The sequence below is a fragment of the Harpegnathos saltator genome, unplaced genomic scaffold, assembly GCF_003227715.2.
Source record: "Harpegnathos saltator strain DR-91 unplaced genomic scaffold, Hsal_v8.6 scaffold47, whole genome shotgun sequence".
Lineage (NCBI taxonomy): Eukaryota > Metazoa > Arthropoda > Insecta > Hymenoptera > Formicidae > Harpegnathos > Harpegnathos saltator.
Window position 1 is genome coordinate 1,652,397 of NW_020230283.1, and position 21,365 is coordinate 1,673,761.

The following is a 21,365-nucleotide window of genomic DNA, read 5'->3' on the forward strand; positions in this document are numbered from 1 at the left end:
TGTTGCAACGTGTTGTCGCAAACACATCGTCGTAGAGACCACGATAACTAGGAAGATATCTACGTACACGCGAACTGCACACAATGGGATCTCGCGGAATTACCGGTTTAATCCCATCGATAGATATTAGAAGCCGAAGCGAGAGGAATGCGCGATGTTTTTAGACGTGTACAGAAAAAAATATTCGGCTCGCGTAACTAATTTTAGTGCAACAGTGTAACTAATTTTTTGTTGCCTGGGGACCAAACGAGGACTCGGAGGAAAATTTCTGTAAAAGATGTCTGTTCGGTCAATTATTTTCAATTATGTTAGTGGTGTTTTAAATACCCGAGACGTATTGTTTCGGTCACAATAGCAGAGACATCTTTTCTCGTCATTGAATCCTCGTCTGGTCTCCATTCAGTTCACACAAAATGAAACTCCCTTTCTGTTACCTAGGAATCAAACAAAAACTCGGACATAGGGACAGAAAGATTCACCGAGAATGTATTTATTCAGCCGACTGTTTTCAGTTATCTCAGTGAAGATTTAAATCGGTCAAAGATTCAAACAAATGCTTCCGGTTCCTGCGATAGTGATATCGTTTGAGTTATGAGACCGGTTTCCATTCAGTGACATTGACATATTTTTTCCTGCAGAAGAGCATTATGTAAGATCATTATGTAAGATCGCTAGTTATGTGTGTTCCGGAGATATCGCCGGAGATACCGCGACGCTATCGGTATTAGAATATTGTTTTCCGATACAGTACTTTTCTCGCTCAATGTCAGTAACTGAAAGTAAAATCTTTCCGTTAGTACAACTGAATTTTCCGTCGTTCCGTCAAGAAGAAGAACAGAGACTAAATGAAGAAAACGGATACAGGAACAGAAAGACTCTTGCAGCAGATTTCTAATCAGTTAACTGTTTCCAGTTTATCGCAATTGAATTTTAACACAGCCAGGTGTTTTCTTCTTATTGAAATCTCGCTCAATCTCTATTCATTCACGCGAACCGAAATCTCTTCGTCTGTGCGAAAACCACGAGGTTGAGTGGAAATTCGTATCGAGCGGACGATCAGTATTTAGAAGAATGTTAATTATTTCTACATCTAATCACTTCCATGAACCGTATCAATCACACCGATTAAGTAATATTTCGGTTGAGAAGAACGTTAATCGAGCAGACGTCAGGCGAAAGAAGACTTTTTGTATTGCGGCACCATCCATGTTTGCAACATTTGCGTTTCGATATCACGACAGAGATACAACAATACGCACGCACACTCTCTCTCTCTCTCTCTCTCTCTCTCTCTCTCTCTTTCTTTCTTTCTTTGTTTGAACAACGTAACGTCGCTATGCAAATAAGCGATGCGTCGTTCGTGACGTTTGGCGACAAACGTCGATACGCGCGGGCATCCCCCTGCGTGCAGGGCATTGCGACTTATTCCTGCACTTTGACGTAGCCGTTCGCACGCATATGACGGGTAGCCGAAGAGAAGTGGAAGGGAAGTGGAAAGCGTTGCTGGTAGAGCATTTGCGTAACGCGAGCACGAGCGGATGAACGAGCGAGCGAGCGAGCGAAGCTAGTAGCACTCGAGCGTCCGCGCGCGTCGGAACGTACGTTCGATCGATTTCTTTTGCCCGCTTGTTCGCGATTCCAGCCCGGAAATAGATCCGGTTAACTGGAACGGACCGGTCCGATCCGAGTCGTCTGCTGGAAGAGAGGAAGAACGAGAAGAAACGAGAGGAGAGAAGAAGGAATTGCAAGAGAAGAGAGAAACTAGTTCGCCGGTGTGCGATCGAAGGACAACGATGATCGATAGTGTCGAGGTCTCGTGCGCAATGCAACCTGCCGGAGGAAGTTAGCACGTGTCGGGATCATTTCCATAGGTAAGCGAGAGGAGAGATCGCGGACAGGTACCTCGCGATACCTGGGATCGCGAGCTGGGATCTTGCGGTGCGGTGTATATCGACGCGCGAGAGAAACGAACGCTCCGGAGGAGACGTTAACGATACTTTGCGGCCGACAATTTGTGCTTTTGTTACCGGTGTTGTTACATAACAACGATCGTGCGGTATATATTTCTCGTCTTTCTCTTATTTTTAACCGATAATTCGTCTATAATTAACCCAACGCGCGAACGGTACCCGTGCGTATAAAATAATATCGCTATCGGCGAGAATATCCATCAGCGGAGCCGTTGCAAGCGCGACGTTGAAATTAAATTTAAAGACCCCTCGTATCTCCGTTCTCTCCCCGTCGAGGGAGTTATCTTCTTTTAAAATGATATTTATACCGACTCGGTCGCGAAGTGTCTATACCACCTCTTTCAACAGCAAACGGATCTGGATTCTCTTTGGATTCTCTGAGCGAAGTTACTTTTTCAGGATCTCTCTCTCTCTCTCTCTCTCTCTCTCTCTCTCTCTCTCTCTCTCTCCCCCTCTTTCTTTCTTTTTCTCTTTCTTTTTCTCTTTCTTCGTTTAATTCTCGAGCTAAAATTAGGAAGGTAGAATCCGCTGAAAATTGAGGTAACATAATCGGAAGCGCGGTTAAATAAGAGCGTTCGCTACAGGTCGCCACGCCGGTGTCTTTTGAGTAAGCAATTTAACGCGCCGCGACTAAGATGTTCAAGAAGCAGCGAATTTCTCGGTCGGTGGACTTTGCACCAGCGTGGCGACCACGGGAAAATAGTCCGCAGCTGATCGTCGCAAACAACTTTTCCAACCGTGCGTCATCTGACAGCCGCGATAACGACGCTTTAGCAATCTGCAGTATCCTTTTCATCTCAGGCTCCCTTTTGTCAGTTTACCTCATTTTCCATCTAATCACTCGTTCTATAGAATGCCCAATAAAGGGTATAACCAATCCCCAGAGAGATACCTGAAAAAATATGTAAAGGAATCCAGAGGAAACAAGTAACTGAGTAGTTAACTTTTCTTTTCATTGTGTGGAGTCATCTTTACCGTTTTTTCTCCCATAGTGAAAGCCTCTTTTAATTCCGTACCTAACGGTGAAATGATTGCTTATTAGTTTAGCGGTGTAGTTGGCGACGCGAAAAAGGGAGAAGTAATTTTTATCGCTCAAAGTTTTCTTGCACAAGGCAGCGCGAACTTTCACAGCGGACTGTAAATTCCTGTATAATGATTATGTATTCCGAGGTCGGTAAAACGATGTGGCGCAAAAAGAGAAAGGTTGGGCACAATCAGCAAGACCTTCGGACAAATTACAAAATCTAGAGAAAAAAGAAAAAAAATGAAAAAAAAAAGAAATAACGTGCGGAAGAAAAGCGCGCGCGTCGAGACGGAGGACTGTAATTTTCAACCGCGAGCCGTTACGCGCTGAAATTTCGCGATGCAAATTATTCGTGATATCATCGAAACGTGTGATTATGATAATGAGTGAGAGACAATTTTGCCGACTGATATTTGCCCCGTCGTCCCGGTTCGTGCTTCTAATCTCTCTCGAGAAATTGCGAGAAGTTTTTCGCGAAATTCGTGCCTCGGACATAAATCGAATTCGCGATTAATCGAGACCGAGTGCGCTCGAAGGAGAGATAACTTTGTCTCGACGCATCGGACCGCGCACGCAAAAGTGCCAAATCAGACGCGCGATGCGGCGGATCATCGCGGAATGTCACGTTCGCGCTCGCATAAATATAATTTTTACACCGAACACGTGACCATGTATACAAAATACAATTATGCATGCGCGCTCGAGTAGATAGCACGACGTGAACAAAGAACGTGTGTTTTTCACGTCGCGGCGGCATCGCTGATGAAACAAGCAGCGTCAGCAACATCGCAGAATTTTAGTGCTCTTTACTAATTTGTATAAATAGCGAATGGAGTGTGTGTGTGTGTGTGTGTGTGTGTGTGTGTGTGTGTGTGTGTGTGTGTGTGCGTGCGTTTGTGTGTATATATGTAAATCACGCGGAAATTTGCCAAAGTTTCCGTATTTCCGATGGCAAACGGAGTTAAATGCACGAAGCGAGAGTAAAACGGGAACATGGATGGCCCCTCCGGGTTGCATGCGATCCAAGCACCGCCGACTCTTCGTTCTTTAATTAGTTCCCCCCTCCTCGCGAGACTTTAATAAAATTTTTATTAGAATAGACCAGCGCTGCACGATCAGTCTCATCAACGTCGATTGATTTCGACATTGACCCATGCGATCTTCGCGATTATTTCGCTCACATCGTGGCGTAGAAAATTTTGAATCACAAAACTTGCTTCTTCCTCGTGTTATCAATGGCTACTAAAATAACAAAACAATCACCGTTAAAGCATAGGAAGACAATAGGCTTTCCTTCCTTAAGTAAAAGGTAAAAGAATACCGTAAAAATTTCTATGGTCAACTATTTAATTATCTGTCCTCTCTGCATTCCTTCAGATGCTTCTTCTCAGGTATTTTTTAAAGGTCCCTTGAAAGATTTTTTAAGACTTCTTAAGGATTTTTTAAGATCCCTTAAGGATTAATTTCACCCTTATCGGGCATTTTGAGGAACGAGCGATTAGACGAGAAACAAGAATTGGAATCACCAAGAATTAAATAATCACGAAAACGATGATCTTGCGAAGAACATCTCTCGCTATGATGACGAGACGAAACGTTTCACTTATACGTTTTATAGCCGCTGCCACGGCTGTTCAGACGTTTTAATACCTCGAAGACGCACAGCACGTCCGTTGTATCATCTCGTTCTCTCAAAATGATATCTGAAGTGTTTGCGACGTGAAACTCGATCGCGGAAAACACGATTCCGTCGCGCCCGCAGCCGCGACGATTACATTCGATAGCATTTGATGCGAATCTAACGTAATATCCCAATGGCAAATATTATTAGGCAATATATAATGTAAATTTGCTGTTCGCTGCCTTTAAAGCGACAGCGGTACGGAAATTAATTGCAACTATTGGAACATCGCCGAAAGGACAATTTATCGACATCGCTCCCGATACGACCTTAACCCGATACGAGTTTTCGATGTAATCACTGATAAACAGAAAAGCCGTAAATATTAGGCAGATATTAAGGGAGAAATTACATGCGGAAGGCCGTTTTTAAGGCTATTTTTACGAATTTTTTTAACAGAAACGGTAGGATCAATAGACTTGAAATTTTCATAGTGTATTCATCAATGTTCAAAGTATAAAATAAATTTTATTGAATCACAAGAACCGATCGAATTTGTAATTATAGATAAAAATGCAGTCATCCGCTTGTGAGCTCTATGTTTGCCGTCATCATAATTCCAGGCCTCTCACTACTTTGAAACCAAAAGATGAGGAAGATTTTTAAAATATACGATTATTATTATAGCTCGTGCGAAAATGAAGATAGTAAAGCCAAGTTTGGAAAAATAATGACTGTACAAAAAAAAAGTAACGAAAATGAAACTTTTTTCAGTTTGTAATCATGAATAAAAAAATGAATAAAATAAAATATAACTGTGTTCGAGGTAGGGGCGAAAACTACATGTCTACTGTATATTGTCTAAAAATTTCAAGTTATTCAGTTCAGTAGTTTTTGCGTAATCGTGTCGACAATTTAAGAAAACGGTGTTTCCAGATAAATGCGTTTAAAGTTTTATGTGTACCTTCCATACAGATAGCAACAAATTTATTTTATACTTTAAACATTAACGAATACACTGTGAAAATTTCAAGTCCATCGATCCTACCGTTTCTGTGAAAAAAATTCGTAAAAATAGTCTTGAAAACGGTCTGCACCGCATGTAATTCCCCTCTCAATCGTAAAGTCGTAAATATTTCGGAAAGGTTTTATCGCCCGTATCAACGCCCATAAAATATAAGTATCCACCGGATATTCTTGGATATCAATCGAACATCTGAATATATTGCGCAAATTCACAGATTTCGAGATCGAAACGTGTGAAACGATGAAAGGATGTGCACATGGCGTGCATATGGTGAGCCGGGAGGTCCTGCGGATATTTCGATGCCGTACGGGGAATTTCAGTCTAGAATATCGTTACGTTAGCAACTAGCGTTGCTTGTTGTTAACGCGTTTGCAAGCAAAGCTCTCATCCGAATCAAAGAGCAAAGGTGATTCCAAGCGATCGTCACGCGGAATTCCCGGAGAAACCGCCAATAGAATTTTTAGCCGAAGGTCTTCCCTCCGAAGCCGCAGATTCCTGAGATTGATGGGAGAATTCGCTGGAATTCTTCCGCGGAAATCTTCCCGTACGAATCCCTCTCGCCTCAACTCGCGGAGAACATTTCATTCAACATTTTATTTTAATTTACGTAGCACACCAGTTAGCTAACAGTCTCGGATATGCTTTCAGCTTTGCAACACGAAAATGATCGTACGTGAGTTTCTTATTTTGCCCTCAAATGTTTCGTTCGGTATGAATATATCCTAGCCGGCTAAGCTACCGCAATATTTTTTCAATATTATTAATCAATATTAACTTTCTCGGTGACATTAACGAATGTTAATATCTCCGAGAAAAATTCACCCCGCGTAACGAATCTCGCTTCTTCAGTTCAAGCCGCTGGTAACGCGATATACGTATCCTTCAGCGTCGATCACGAGTTCGCAGTTACATAGGCGCGATTTAATCCTCGGCGACGGCTTCCGGGGTTTTCGCGACCCGGACCGATCCGTCGCGGATCCGTCCGTAGACTCGAGTTCGCGGGGCATTATGTATAATGCACAATGAATGAACCGTGGTTCAATATTCCTTTCTGTGCGCCTGCCACGCGATACTCGACGTACTTCAATTTTATTTGCATCGCAAATATATGCCAGCTGACCGGAAGATGATTCGACGAGCAATCGCTCGTTTCGATTGCTTATTATCGTCACAACGCAGTATCTATGTGTGCGTGTGTGCTCACGCACGCACACACGAGTGTTGTTCTCGTCGGAAACGGGAAAAAGCGCACAGCGAATGCTTGGATTGTGAATGTTCGGATCGCGCGAATTCCGGCGAATTCAAAGCGACAACACAGACGCTCAGTCGAAACTTGCAGGCGAGCGTCACCGGGAAAAATACGCGGCTCTATTTTCTCAGGAAACGTCCGAGCGATCCTTATCTCTTCCGGTCGGAGCGAGTCTTCCTCCCTTCGATATTTTCGCGCGATGCCACTCGAGTGGCGATACCGAGTGGCATGCGCGAAATAATTGTATACAACGTTAGCACGCGGAAGCTCGCGTGACCTTGACCGCTTGTTTCATCGTTTTAGTCGGCCATCATTTTCCTGCTCGAACGAGTACGCTCTTGTCAGGACTTCCCCCTGTCACTTGACACGCGCGGTTTTTCTTTAACGAATGCTTTCCTGTCGAGCGTTCGTTTCTTAACCGGCCTGTAATCGAGTAACTTCGAAGTGTCCTCAACCGTTTCCGTCGCGATCATTTCGCTCAATTGGCGCGGAATTCTTTTCGCGTCCGCAACAATTGGATGAATTAAAAAAAACTTACGCGCGTGGCTGGCGCAAGTGGTCGGTCACACGCAAGTCTCGACAGGATTGCGACAATGACGTCGAAAGGATGTGCTCCGCGTCGCTCGTCGTCGTCTCGTCCGGGGAATGTAATTTCAGTCCTCGTCTCGTTTGAATTCGCTGCGTTTTCTCCTGCGCGCGTCCAGTCGAACGCCTAGTTCTTGATCTAGAAAAATCGAGGTTAGAAAATCTCAAGATCGATATTTCAGCGAAATCGACTGTCAAGCTCGAAATCGATACTCTATCGAGGCAGATTTGAATTCGAATTTTCGAGAGCCGCGATTGGAACGCCACACGCGTCGATGAGAGGCGTTACTTTCGGGAAAGCGCAAGGTTGATTGGCCGTCGCGCGGGTCACGTGTTTCAGGGGTAGCTTATAGGCTAAGTTTGCTTATACACTTTGGTGCTGAAAGTATCATTCTGCCTTTATCGCTCGTCACTCGCTGAAGAAAGATAGGACGGTACTCTCGGCATGAGAATGTACAAGAAGAACTTAACTGTAGAAGAACTCGCAGTGAAAAAGCAGACTCGTCCCTCTGACGGTGCTGACGACGATCAACTTTCGCGCACGTTCCTCCATCGTCAGTCCACGTAAGAACGTCGATCGTGGATGCGTCGTGTCGTGTTCCGTTCTCTATCGTCGCGCACTTTTGTACCAGCGCGTCGTGTAGTGGCGTGTTTTTGTGGTGCATCGAGGCGAGAACTGCGATCGCGATTATGTCGAGGCTCATGAAGAACGCGGAACGTTTACCGCGAGCATTCGTCAAGTAACGCGAGTCGCTTCGCGACAACTCGACGAAGACGGCGGGAGAGGTGCGAGTGAAGGACAGTCGAGGGACGGATTCTAACAACAGAGCCGTCGGTGCTCTTCCAAGTAAGTAGGCTTCGTCCTGGCGACACGACCGGACGCGGGTCGCTAGAACAAAGCGCCGTGGACGAAACACTCCGCTCGATCGCTCGAGACGACACAGTGGCCGTCGACTTTCTTGAAACTCTCGCTCAGGGATGCCCGTCGGAAACTCACGCGGTGGTGACCGAGAGTAGTTTTTCTCTTTCTGCCTGCGAAATTCGAGGCCTGGCAACAAGGTCGGCTCCGTCGATTATCCATCTTGATTTGTAGGGTTACACGTTGACGAACGGTATTCGATAGGCGTCGCGAGCTCCGCCGTATGCCGTCGCTCTCCGACAGCAGAACTTTGCCCGTCATTGTAGGCCACGAAGAACCATGCTGAAGAACGCGCATTCCCATGGCTCGTGAAAGGAAACGGACGTGGGCACACACGCACGCATACTTATGGCCGATGTTTCTTCAATCGCTCTCCATTAATTTGTCACGCTCCCATGCGCGACTTTCTCCGCGATCGCGCGCGATCGAGTCGTCCTTTTCTTTGTGCTTCCACGCTGTTGACGTATGCCGCAAAATGTCGTGACACGTCTACGGCGGTCCCCGCCGGCATGGCGATCGTGCGATAATTATCGTGTTGCGAAAACGATACCATATCGTGGCCATGTCGATGTGAGGATATTGTGTCATTGACTTTTGCCCCCGGCTTTCACGGAGGATCAAGTGCGCTTGCGACTATGCGAATCTTATTCCGGGCTTTTCCCACGAATGACATTTTAGAAATCACGACGGTGGTTCAGGGGAATATCGGTTCATCATCGGATAAATGATATCATGAGTAATCGTCTTTTGTTGTAACATCTGGAATTATTGTCGTACCGAATTTATATATATATATATATATTTTAGAGGATGAAGGATTAATGTTTATGTAATATCATCGATGATTCTGCAAAATGCAATATACAATTTAGAGGATGTTATTGGATGGAATTGCAAGAAATTTTATGGAATTATTAAATTATGCATTTTCCTTGATCATTTGCATCACAAGTGTGCAAATTCTGTTGCACCAGTTGAATAATTTGTAAATCGTCCAGACTCGACACAGCAAATAGTGAAACATGATACAGTAATCCTGAAGAGGCTTGCATCATAGAGTGATTATTCTCAGTTGTATACACATTGTTCACATACTAGCAAGCAGCCTGAAATAAAAAAATTAAAATAATTCCTAGAAATATTGATTTTCTTTCCTCTTCTTTGTTCTATGTATGCTGTTTGTTGCTTCAATGTACAGAAGTATATTGCACATATAATTAAATATTCTACTTGTTGTATCTTGAAATAAATAAAAATTTAAATGTAAAATTTTGATAATAGGGGAACATTATTAATACATTATTAATACACAGTAAATTCTGCTCTCAGAGGAGGAAAACAAGGAGGGTATCCAACAAGAACAAGTACCACGCAAGTTCAATATAATCGAAGTGGCAGCCGCACAAACTTTCAACATGAAAGAGTCGAAAAGAGATTGGCTTTTTAGAGTCCAGGTAATTTATAAAACGACATTTTTGCAGATATGCTTGAAGAGATGTTTTATATATTTTTAATAAAAGAAGCGAATTCAACATATATTTACATATATTTACTACGTTTGTTTCACATTCAAAGATGTCTCATCTGGAGAAAAATGAAGTCGTTTATGTGGTTGGGAACTTGCCTGAGCTGGGAGCCTGGAATCATAACCAGGCCATCCTGATGTCTCAGGAGCACAGCAGTCGGAGAGAGTCTCCTATAGTGTTCGATAACAGTAATAGTAGTGGTGAATTTTATACCGAAGACGGGCAGGACAATGCAGCTGACAGTGCATTTGATGATGAGAAAGAAGAGTAAGTACAAGTGTGAAACGGAAATGCACTTACTGATATCACAGACTTCTATAGGAATATAGGGACGCATTGTTTCATGAAATTAATATCTATAAATATGTTTCAGGGATGGACGAGTATTCTCGCAAAAAGTTGCTCTTCCCATCGATGCTGATATAGAATTCCGGTACTTTATAGCTGTCATCTGCCAATCAAACGGTGCTAAAAATTCGGCCAAGACTCTGATTATTCGCAAATGGGAAACTCACATGGCACCACGGTTGATCAGAAAAAATAGTACGTATTCATGCAACAGTATTTTTTACCCGGTAAAATACAATTAAACGTTAGAAGAAACTTTACGGTAAAACCGTTCATAAAACACGATGCTCTTGAAGATATTCAACTTGAAACGTTGCAAACTGTATATAACATTCCACAATTCTTTTTACAGCACCAAGCAATTTTACCGAAGATATATTGCCAGATCCCGACAAATTTGGCTATTACAATGGTTATTATAAGATCGAACGAGGCTGGTTGACAGATGAAACTGTGATACAATTTAAACTTTTTAACAATCCTATTAAACTCTGGAAGAACCGGCTACAGAACAGAAAAGTTCACATTAAGGTACTTTAATAAATTTATTCATTTTGTAATTTTGTATTTTGTATCTACATTTCTTTTACGTTTGAAATTCAAATCGGAAAATTAACGAATTATTTAATCGGCGAAGAGTGATAACATAAACTTGGAAACCTTCAAAATATTGTATCCCATATTTGACTTATAACAAGGTATTATATTCTAACACGTCATTTAATTTATTCATTTAATTCATTTAATTTATGTTACAGATGACACCTGTAAATCTAGTTAGGCATAATTCTCTAGAACTGCAACAGTTTGGAGGCGACTGTGTAGACGATAGTCTTTCTATGGATACGCAAGATATTGTTGATCAACCCGCCTTTACCAGTATTACGGAGATTGCTGTGAGTAATCTCGCGAGTGTCTTTTCTTACATAAGATTCTTACATAAGATTGCGATCAATCAATACGTTCCTACGTACATTTGCAGGTGATGAATGATGAAGAGGCTAGGTTCAAGTTCCAGGAGCAATTCGGTCGTCCATACGATGAAGACGAATTTGTAATCTTCAATGTTGCCGTTCGGTATCCCGAAATGATCGTAAGTTTCCGCACAAAGAGCCTCATCAAAAGCATCATACTAAATACACGATTATGTGAAAAACCATGGCTGGGATTTATTGCTTGCATTGCTTGCAATTCTAGTGATGCGTATCGTACCGTTATCCTGTCGTAGCTCATATGTATCAGTCTGTAGCATTATGCGTTCAGAAAGTAATTATACATCCGCTTTCGTTACATATTCATGCAACAAAGAAGTTAAGAATGTGCACCAATGTTCCCCTCATCTCCAATCGACTTTTTACGCAAAATTGTTTACTCGCATTCGATTTCTCTCGGAGGGGGGAACTCACGCGCGATGCGACCATAAACAAAGATAAAAACGAAGGATAAGAGATCGTTGATACGGCAGAGCAATAAATGACTAGTTAGTGGTGATTCACGAAACGAAGCTAAGCACACTAAGAATACGCATTGACCATACCATGTGAGTTTTCAGTAGACCACGAGTAGGCCGGCCACGTCTCCTCGCGCGACTTGTTCGAATTACTTGGTAAACGATAATTAAACTTGTCCAGCAGCTATCTCCCTCCTGGGAAATGCCAGCAGCGACGTGCTAGCACGGTGTCCGGTCCCCGGGAACACGGAGAAGACTCGTTCGGCTTGTACAAAAGCAAGAGCTCTGGTGCAAATGATGATGCTAACATGCAATCTGATGTATCGATGCTAAGCATCGTCTACCACTTTACATCTGTGTCACATGACATCACACAGAGATATGATGGTTTTGATTGTCGTTCACCCCACCAGACCCATCCTTCAGGCTGGGCTCTCGTAAGTTGTCGTGCTCACGGTTTTTTATCTCGTCAAAAATTGCGCTCGTTAATTGACTGATTGATTGATGAGACTTCATACGTTCGGGCAACGACGATTCAAGCGTCGCTTCGTTCTAATTCCGTCCATTCCAGTCTCTGTCGATTTACGCGAGTCGCAGCCGTTCCGTAAACTCCTAAAAATGTTGCGATATCAACGCTATCACATCTCATATCCATCTGTGTGCGTCGAAAATGGTGAGATTCCCATCAGTCCTATATCCTTTTAGTATACTACTAATATTTTCTAGCTCTGACCGACTTCTTCTGTACCGTACGTGTCACCGCTGCGCGGCCAATGCCAGAATCTATGCTGTCAGTATCTTCTGAATCCGAATTGCAAACGTTGCTGACTTGCTCTATCTTTGTCTATCTATCTCTATTTCACTCTCTCGAAATTTAACATTGAATGATCTCGGCAGGTGTTGCGGGATACGCGTCACCAGGCAGTGTACAGCATTTGGCAATTATTGGTCCGGTTCATTGCTAGATTATTAGATAGGGAATTGATTTTTCACTTTTGTTCAGACCGTGTTTTGCCAGAAATTTGTTGCTCTTGCCTATCAACGATTCGATCATTTTCAAAATTCCGCCATGCCGCGAAGCGTAACGAAAGCTTCCGGTCGCTTCGTACGATTTTATATGGGATTATTCGCGAGTTTTTAACGGGATAAATCTTGTTTTAATAGTATCTCTTCTCGTACAATAGAAATTGTTGTGGCAAAGAAAGAAACAAAATTCTTAATTTAAAAACAAATAGCTAAAACATTAATTGTTCTAGTTTGCCTGTCCTTGATCATAGGATTTGGTTAATATTGAAGCAAACTCGAAAAGTGGATGAGCTAAAATTGCATTGAAACAAACATATTTTGGTGTTGTTCACGGTGCTAGGTCTTTTCGATGAAGCATTAAGTAGACTGTTTTTCCAGGCGTACTTAGTGGACTACTACGTGTACAGCTCAAGATGTTACCCAGGAGAACCACCAAATCACATTGGTTTTAGCTACATCTTGCCAAGTACTTTACAGTCTAGCGTCGGGCTTCTGACCGTACCAATCACTAGTACAAAACATAGACCTATTGGTAAGCCTTAATATTCACACGGAATATTCTTAATATTTTATATAAAAATTTAGTACAAGCAAGTTAATGATTGCAATCGCGAGGAAGTTGAACTAGTTAATTTGTATCGTCGGTCTGTTTTGTCTGCAACAGGCCAATTGACGGTAGAATACGTTGTGATAAAACCAATTCCGGATTATCCGTGGGACATGAGCATTTCATACGCGAAACACTGGGAGCAGCGGTGGTCAGGCTTAGACGTAGGACATCGAGGACTTGGCACATCCTTCAAATTTGAAACGAAAAAGTAATTTGATCTGTCATAATATGTATGCATGAACCTGAAGATCAATTATATGTTTAATTTGTAAAGTCAGAATTTCAAATATTTTTGCACGATTATAATGATTTCTTTCTATGCCTTCTTAATTATAACACGATTCTTATTCTCGTTTCTCCTTGTGATAAATTTCTTGTTACACTTTTCCTAATCTGGCAATCGTTTCTGTGCCAGCTGTGCTAATGTGCGGGAGAATACGATCGCGTCTTTGAAGACCGCAGCATATCATGGCGCGGACATGGTCGAGTTCGACGTTCAACTTTCGAAAGACCATATACCTGTGATCTACCATGACTTCTATGTATCTATCTCGCTGAAACGTAAGAAGCAGATAGAGGCTATGGACATGCTGGAGATACCCGTTAAGGATCTCACTTTAGAGCAGCTACATCTACTCAAGGTATTTTTATTTATATTGCTGCGATATCTTCTGTGTCATGCATTTTCATGTATTGCATTTTCGAGATAGGGAACGTATTTGTACTTGTACTGGTTTCTTCCGCATTTACTTTTTATTGACGATTGATTTAAAATGTGTATAAATTGCAATCATTAGTGTGACTATCATTAGTGTAATTTATATATCATTGAACGAGTATACTTTACATATATATATGTTTTATTATATTTTGTTATATTTTCGATGATGCAAGTGTATAATCTTTGTAGAGAATGACTGTACTGTTAAATTAAGTTTAGAAGCTAATACTATTTTCGGGATATGCGATTAATTAAGCCCGCGGAAGAATTATATGCCTGAAACGTTATGAAGTCAGCTTCTGCAATACATATATATCGGTGGAGAATACATTTATTATATCTGGATATCTGAATTTTCGAATCGGAAGTCACAGTTGCTCGATTTTCCACCGGCTTAATTAACATTTGCATACAATGGCCCGTCTCATTTAACATGGTGCAGCGGAATATACATCTCTACGGGAATGTCTCGCGAATCGATGTTTCGCTTTTTGTGTACCTTTTTTCTTAATAAGGGAGAAGTATAGAGATCTCACCTCGCAGGACTGTGTCGTACGTAGAGATCCATCTCTCGACTCACGCACAAACATAAACCAAAAAATGACATGCTCGTAATCTGTCTGTATTTTATATTCGGTCTTTTATAATATTCAGGATTATTGTTACCCGGGAGACTCGTTGGGTAAGGTGCTCTATTTCGTTGATAAAGCTGAGCAGGGGGTTAACAGACTGGTGAGCTTTTATACCGCTTGTGCCAGCTAACTCGCCAAAAACGTATAACCAGTATACTCATTTGACTTGCATGCATCTTCAAAAGCTACCAAGCGATCGAGTACCAAGCGATCCATCAGAGTACCACCGATTAACTGTTGCTGTTGCGAAAAAAAAACAATCATCTTTCTCACTGCGATTATAACGCAATGTTTCGCTTTATTTAGAAGCCAAAGCTGAATATTCATCTGTAAGTTCCTTTCCTTCTTTCTCTTTATGAGCGGCTTTCGGTGACGAAGTTTATTAATAGATTTACAATTGAAAAGCGACCTTCAATTTATGGGTGAAAGATATGGGGGAAGGATTTATGCGATTCTCGGTTGCAAATCTTTCTTTGAATTGAGACATTGAATTAAGTGCCGTTAACTCTATCCCGAAAATCAACAGCATTGACGAGATAACGTCAATTAATTAATAAAATTAATATGGTTGAGCGATTAATTTCATCTTTAGGTAGAGCTTTATCTTCGCAAGTTGCTCTCGCGAAAGTTAGGTACATTCGATGAACATTCAGTCTGGGAGCTTTGTAGCGAGTCATAAAGTTTGTCCAATGTGGAGTTATTACGCAAAGGGCAAGATATCGTCAAAGAAATGTTCATTTCTAACGTTAGACGTTTTGTTTAATTTAATAAAATTTAAACGTCAATTTAATTCACCAGTTTCATTATCTTCCTACCGATTTCATGTTAAATGTTCTCACACAAGTTGGATTTTATCCAGAGTGCGGGGAAAGAATTTCAGGACTGATCACTCGGAGAAGTCGTTGAAACCACAATTTTCTCAGGCTCTATTTAGCAAAAACTTAGCCGAGAGAAAGAGACTATCAGTACTTTCGTCCTCACAACTGCGCTGCGTTTCCACCGCAGCTCAGTCCCTAAATGTTTCCGACACGCCTTATACAGACTCTCGTCAATCATAGCATGCGAGTAATACATCACGAACTGCACGAAGTTCCAAAAGATATATATTCGCATAAACTCAATATCTTGATCTTGATGTCTTGTTTTGCTTTGAATATTTACTGCGTCGGCGACGATGTGATCTACACTTTATCGACTCTTACAATCTTCTTTTAACGCTCGTCATGCATGCACATATCTCATTAATGGGGATTTTCTTCCAGGTTTATCACGTGGCCGAAGGTAGGGAGAAGAATCCGAGATTTTTCGACGAGGATCTAGAGGACCACCAGCCTTTCCCCACGCTGCAAACTGTTCTCCAGGAACTGGAACAACACGTCGGATGCAACATTGAAATTAAATGGACTATGCAGTTGAAGGTGAGAATATTTTTGACATGTTGTCTCTCTTGATAATAGTTAACAGCATCGCAACAATGGATAAACTGATTTCCGTCCACCAGGATGGCACGTTCGAGCTCAATCATCCATTCGATCTCAACTTGTACCTAGACATCATCCTAAAAGTGGTATTAGAATACGGCGGTGACCGGAAAATCGTTTTTTCCTGCTTCAATCCGGATATCTGCGCGATGATCCGCCTCAAGCAGAACAAATATCCGGTAGTATTCCTAACGCAAGGAGTCACGTTGAAGTATCCCACTTACCACGACTCGCGGTGCCAGACGATCCCGATGGCCATGAGACACGCGTTGGCCGCGGACATCCTGGGAATTAACGTCCACACCGAAGATATTCTCCGAGATCCGTCTCAAGTTAAGTTAGTTAAGGACGCGGGACTGATCATCTTTTGCTGGGGCGACGACAACAACGACAAGGCCACTATCCAACATCTGAAGAAACTCGGCTTGCACGCGGTTATATACGATAAGTAAGTGATTAGGCGAATTCAAGCACGAGTGACTCGAATAGTCGATAGTTTAATAAGATTGGAGATTGAAACAAAAAGAAGTATATATATCAAATATGACAAATATAGAAATTGTACATATATTTTTCTCACAAATATAATGAATGTAATATGTTATATAACATAATATAATTTTACTATATTATTTTTAGAATCGACGAGTATAACGCGAAAGAAGTGAAGGAGAGTATATTCCTCGTGAACGCCAGAGAAAATCAGAAGGAGTTGATAGCTTTAGCACAGTGCAATCAAACAACACAGCCGCCCATGCCGCTCAACACGGAGAAGGTAAATTATTTTATGATAGAATGATTATCGATAATTAATGTTGATTTGAATTTTGTAGCAATTTTATATATTTCTTTTTTAGGACTTTTATCTGGATCGACCGTCGACGACCACGTCGCTTGGTAAGAACAGTAGTATTGGAGGTGACAGTATATATTCCGTGCCAGCTTTAAAATTGTCGACCAGTTGCGAACGGCAAGAGAGCATAGAGATCAGCGAGATGACAAAGGACTTTAGTGTATGCGCGAACACATTCGGTCATTCGATGAAGACGAAGAGCATTCCCGGCCTAGTGTGCGGACAGCCAACTGTGCTACCCGAAATTTACGGAGAGGACGAAGCTGCTAAAGATTGCCTTTGATGCTTTTCCTTCAAGAAACCCTGCTTCTCGTGGTTCTGATGGAGGTGTAAAACTAAGAGGGACTCTGCGTGATGCGAGGATGAGGAGGTCTTTTTGTAATTTATCATTCGCGCTACATTTCTAGTTGATAGGCCGAAGTATTACCGAGGATTCGTCTGTATTTCTGAGAATTCTGTATAATGCGCGTCATACAGACTGCGTGTGGGTAATTTAAGAGCGAAACGATCAACGCTATTTTGCGATTTGGGGTTTGATGAAAGGCTTGCTAAGATCCTCGTGTTCCGTATCCAAGTATGGCCACGCGACATTCGCAGTCTGTGTTCCGTGATTGCGTCTTTCGCTTCAGGCGAGCATTCCGAGATAAACATTTGACGACAAATGTTAGACTAAATGAAAATATCAATATACGGATCTCAGTGAATGCTACCCTTGCAAGTTGCAACATGAAGTTGATCGTTGGCGTTTCCAAGGCGTACCGATGTAGTACGCGACGATGCGGTGCGCGAAGAAAATATGCCCGAATTTTATTCTTCTTATGCGTACCATTCCTCCAATCGGTCCATTTTTCTGCGTGTATTGTACAGCGTGTGTTGGAAAGAGCATGTGTAGCCGGGATGCTGTCTAAAAAAACATTGAGTCAATTTTTCCTAACGGAAATGGTTTGGAGGCCTTGAATGTGCTAATCAACTAATCAAGGTGATTGCATATTTGTGCTTTTAAGCTGTACTTGTCTAAGTATTACAGTTTTTAATCTAAATATTAAAAAAACTGAAAAATTGCTGAATCTAAACAATGACAATGAAATATTTAGGCTTCGGAAAATTTAGACTATATGAATGGATAAAAGTTCAAGTCTCCAAAAGTCCCGAGATTTTGATTTGAGCGTTCATTCGCCAGTAAGATCACACGATGATTCAGCAATTCGAAGATTTAGTTATTCGCCGACTTAGCGATTTAAAGATTCAAGCTATCTAGAAAACAAAAAAGATATAAAATTCTACCTTCTCCGAGAATGCGGTTCTAGCGACATTCGTTAGTTAGTCGATCGAACGATCAGATCTTATTTGTTCTTTAAGGCAAAAATCGAAGGTAGATAATTCGATGAGCAAGCTACCGGCATATGGCTGTTTCTACTCACTCTATATACTATGTAGTACTTTTTAACGAGGACCTTCTCAGTACTAATGAATCCGATGCAGGCTAGGTAGAGGACGATTCTCTAACTCCCGCGATTCTTCTTGCGACAGGGACTGACGCGGGAGTTGTATTTTTAGTACAAAAGTGTCTTCAGGTATATCTTTATTTAGATCAGGAAGAAAGAATTCGCACTCCTCATATCTCTTCCGCTGTCGATTCGAATACTATATTATACGAACGAACAAAAGATAAGAAAAAAAAAAAATGAAAACTTTAAGGGTTTACATGAAGAAAATAAGTAGAAGAAAATAATGATAAAGAAGAAAAAGAAGAAATGCAGATCGCTTGTCTCTCGGAAAGCAAACGATGCCATTAGTTGATACATTTTTACACGAGCTGTCGAATGAAAAATCGCGCGAAGGCGAGAGCGGGCGTTCGCTTTGCGCCTCGAATTGCCTTTTGACAGCTGTACCTCAAGTTTTAATAAGATCGTAAGGTAAACTATTTTTCGTAGTCACATAGAAGAAACTTCATATTCATTTATTTATGTCATTCACGGGACATTACCCAACGCGAGCTATTCGACGAACGAGAGAACGATCGAAGAAAATAAAGAAAAATCGTTGAAAAAAAAAAAGAATGGAATATGAGGATCATCGTGTATTGTTTTTTTTTCTTTTTTTTCATATTTCTCATTTTGTCTCGTCACACCTACATACACCGAGGCCGACACATCGGTGTGCGCAGTTTTGCTCATTCTAAGTAGTCTTGCGATATCGCTGCGAATAATTTGCAGTCTCTCTCTCCGCGGTGTAGAGTCGACGACTCGACGGACACTCGATGTCTCCACGGGGCTGGCCGTTCGTTCGTCCGTGAAAGACTTCGCGGAGATCTCGATTTCACAACGAGCGAGACTCCGGAACGTACGACCAGCTACGTGATTTCACGCGCATTTCGAACATCGCAAAGCATCGTTCTAGGACAAGAGATTTTCCAAATACAGATCATGTTCCTCCGAAAGAAACAACGTCAAACCCTTCAACCGATAGCTTCATCCATTCGTAGCTCTGGTGAGACGCGAACAAACCGAGCTCGTCGCATCGTCCGCTTCGACTTTTTGATATGTCACGATATGATTGATATGTAACTCGCGTCTGGTCGCATTAAGAGAAAGGAGAAAGACAGGCAGAATAAATGAATTCTGTCGCGGATAGACAGAGAGCCAACGCTTTGCATTCGGAACGTACTTTCGTCACGGTATCGAGTTAAAAGTCTAACGGTCAGATTGCCGTGGAACATTTGTATGTGAAATGATTGAAGATTTGTTGCTCAAGATCCATACTACAGGTTGACCGTTTGATGAAACATCAGGGAAACTGTTCTGCGAGGCTGTTTCTGGGTTATTGGATAATAGAATTGGATCGTCACTAACTATGATTAATGACTGGAAGAAATCGAGTCACTTGAGGGGCCTAAGTAACTCGATGAGACGGGTTGATGAAGATGAGAATTTTGCCCAATGTCTTTGAATTGCGAGAAAGACAGAAAGAGAGATGAGAACGTATCACTTGTTTCTTTAGCATTATTACGTAACAATGATAATATTATAATACATTAGCATTGTAGTGCGACGGTACGGTTATGATAATTTAACGATAAAGTCTACTGTTAATCTTACACGCTATAATATAATAATACTGTAATATTATACAATATTATTATAGTGTACAGTGATAGTACTTGATAGGAGTTGATGCTTCGCAGCGCAAAGGGTTGATCTACCGGCTGAAGGGTTGAAAAAAAAATGGAGAAAATACACACGCATTATACTTAAAACATGCATACGAGCGGCACGCGCGAGTATCTTTTTGAAATTGTTCACAGATAAGGTAATAATGCGTACCGCATTCGTGGTTGAAAAATACAAGCTACATGGCCACAGAGCGATTGTATCAATCGTCGAGACTCTGGAAATGTACGGTATATTTGTCGATGGATAATAACAAATACATGATCTATCTAGGTTACTACTGTGAGAGGTAACACCGCTGCACTGTGCGGGAATGGTTATTTATTGTTCTCGCTCTTTTCTTTACTTTTTTTGTTCTCTTCTTTGTAGTCACGGGAACGAGACAGTGTATAACAATAGTATATAATATTAACACTAATTAAAATAGACACTCGAAATACAGGAAATGGTTAAACTTAGGACAGACTTAAGGCTTAAACATTATGGGTTTGTTCGCGCGGTGTGAGTTTCGAGACAATGACGAATTTGCGATTTTACATAGTGACGATTTGTAGTTGATGTGACGGGAGAATTAATGTTTCGGCTTTAGAAGATTACAAAGATAACGGACATCAGGATATGCGCCACGATTCGGTGTACTTTTACGAAAGATCATTCGTTCTCGAGTTAGTTTCTAGTTTTTGTTGAATATTTTATTAAACGATAAATATAAATTTTAAGGAGTAGGAGAGGATAGATTAATATATATCTTATAAAGCCGACACACATTGAAAAGTCGAATATGCTTTATTCTGATCATAAATTAAGAAAAGAAAAACGCTGATCCTTTTATACTAATTATATTGACGATACATTATTTAAGATCTGAGCAACTCCCTGCATCAATTAGCAAACTTCAAAAGTTTTGCAAAGTCGGCTTACCGCGACTAAAAAGAGCGCTTCGGTCTTCAAACTGTTTCAAACGATGAACTCCTGGAGCGTAATTAAGATTTCTAATAACGTGTTGTCTATTTCCCCACTCCTGCGTTTACGTTGTACGAACACAACGACCGAGAAGGATTGAAGTAATTTATTCTTGCCGAGATAATAAACATTTGTATTGTCAAAGTACGTCGCGAGTCACTAGCTGTAAGTAATCCCCGTATACCTTCCC

The 21,365-nt window shown here is 41.5% G+C and overlaps 1 protein-coding gene across 5 annotated transcripts; it reads left to right on the top strand.

The window, feature by feature from the left end:
• The first annotated feature begins 1,542 nt into the window (after window positions 1–1,542).
• Window positions 1,543–21,322, top strand: LOC105186802 (glycerophosphocholine phosphodiesterase GPCPD1). Of its 5 annotated transcripts, none has more exons than XM_019843041.2 (15): window positions 1,543–1,871; window positions 9,709–9,849; window positions 9,971–10,188; window positions 10,295–10,464; window positions 10,622–10,800; window positions 11,028–11,165; window positions 11,252–11,362; window positions 13,124–13,277; window positions 13,410–13,563; window positions 13,771–13,996; window positions 14,731–14,808; window positions 15,971–16,126; window positions 16,210–16,637; window positions 16,829–16,964; window positions 17,047–21,322. In XM_019843041.2, the coding sequence occupies exons 2-15, from the start codon at window positions 9,811–9,813 to the stop codon at window positions 17,323–17,325; spliced, it is 2,466 nt and encodes an 821-aa protein (XP_019698600.1). In that variant the 5' UTR covers window positions 1,543–1,871; window positions 9,709–9,810; the 3' UTR covers window positions 17,326–21,322. The 5 variants fall into 5 exon arrangements, with proteins under 5 accessions (XP_019698600.1, XP_011145569.1, XP_011145572.1 ...); XM_011147267.3 differs by having other exon boundaries at window positions 9,725–9,849; XM_011147269.3 differs by lacking the exon at window positions 1,543–1,871 and adding an exon at window positions 7,870–8,323.
• Window positions 21,323–21,365: the final 43 nt, after the last annotated feature.

What these genes read in the sequence shown, in the direction of transcription:
- LOC105186802 (XM_019843041.2), top strand. Translation starts at nt 9,811, where the DNA reads ATGAAAGAGTCGAAAAGAGATTGGCTTTTTAGAGTCCAG. An exon ending in TTCGGTATCCCGAAATGATC is followed by an intron (nt 11,363 to 13,123) that starts GTAAGTTTCCGC and finishes CTGTTTTTCCAG; the next exon opens with GCGTACTTAGTGGACTACTA. An exon ending in TTCAAATTTGAAACGAAAAA is followed by an intron (nt 13,564 to 13,770) that starts GTAATTTGATCT and finishes TTTCTGTGCCAG; the next exon opens with CTGTGCTAATGTGCGGGAGA.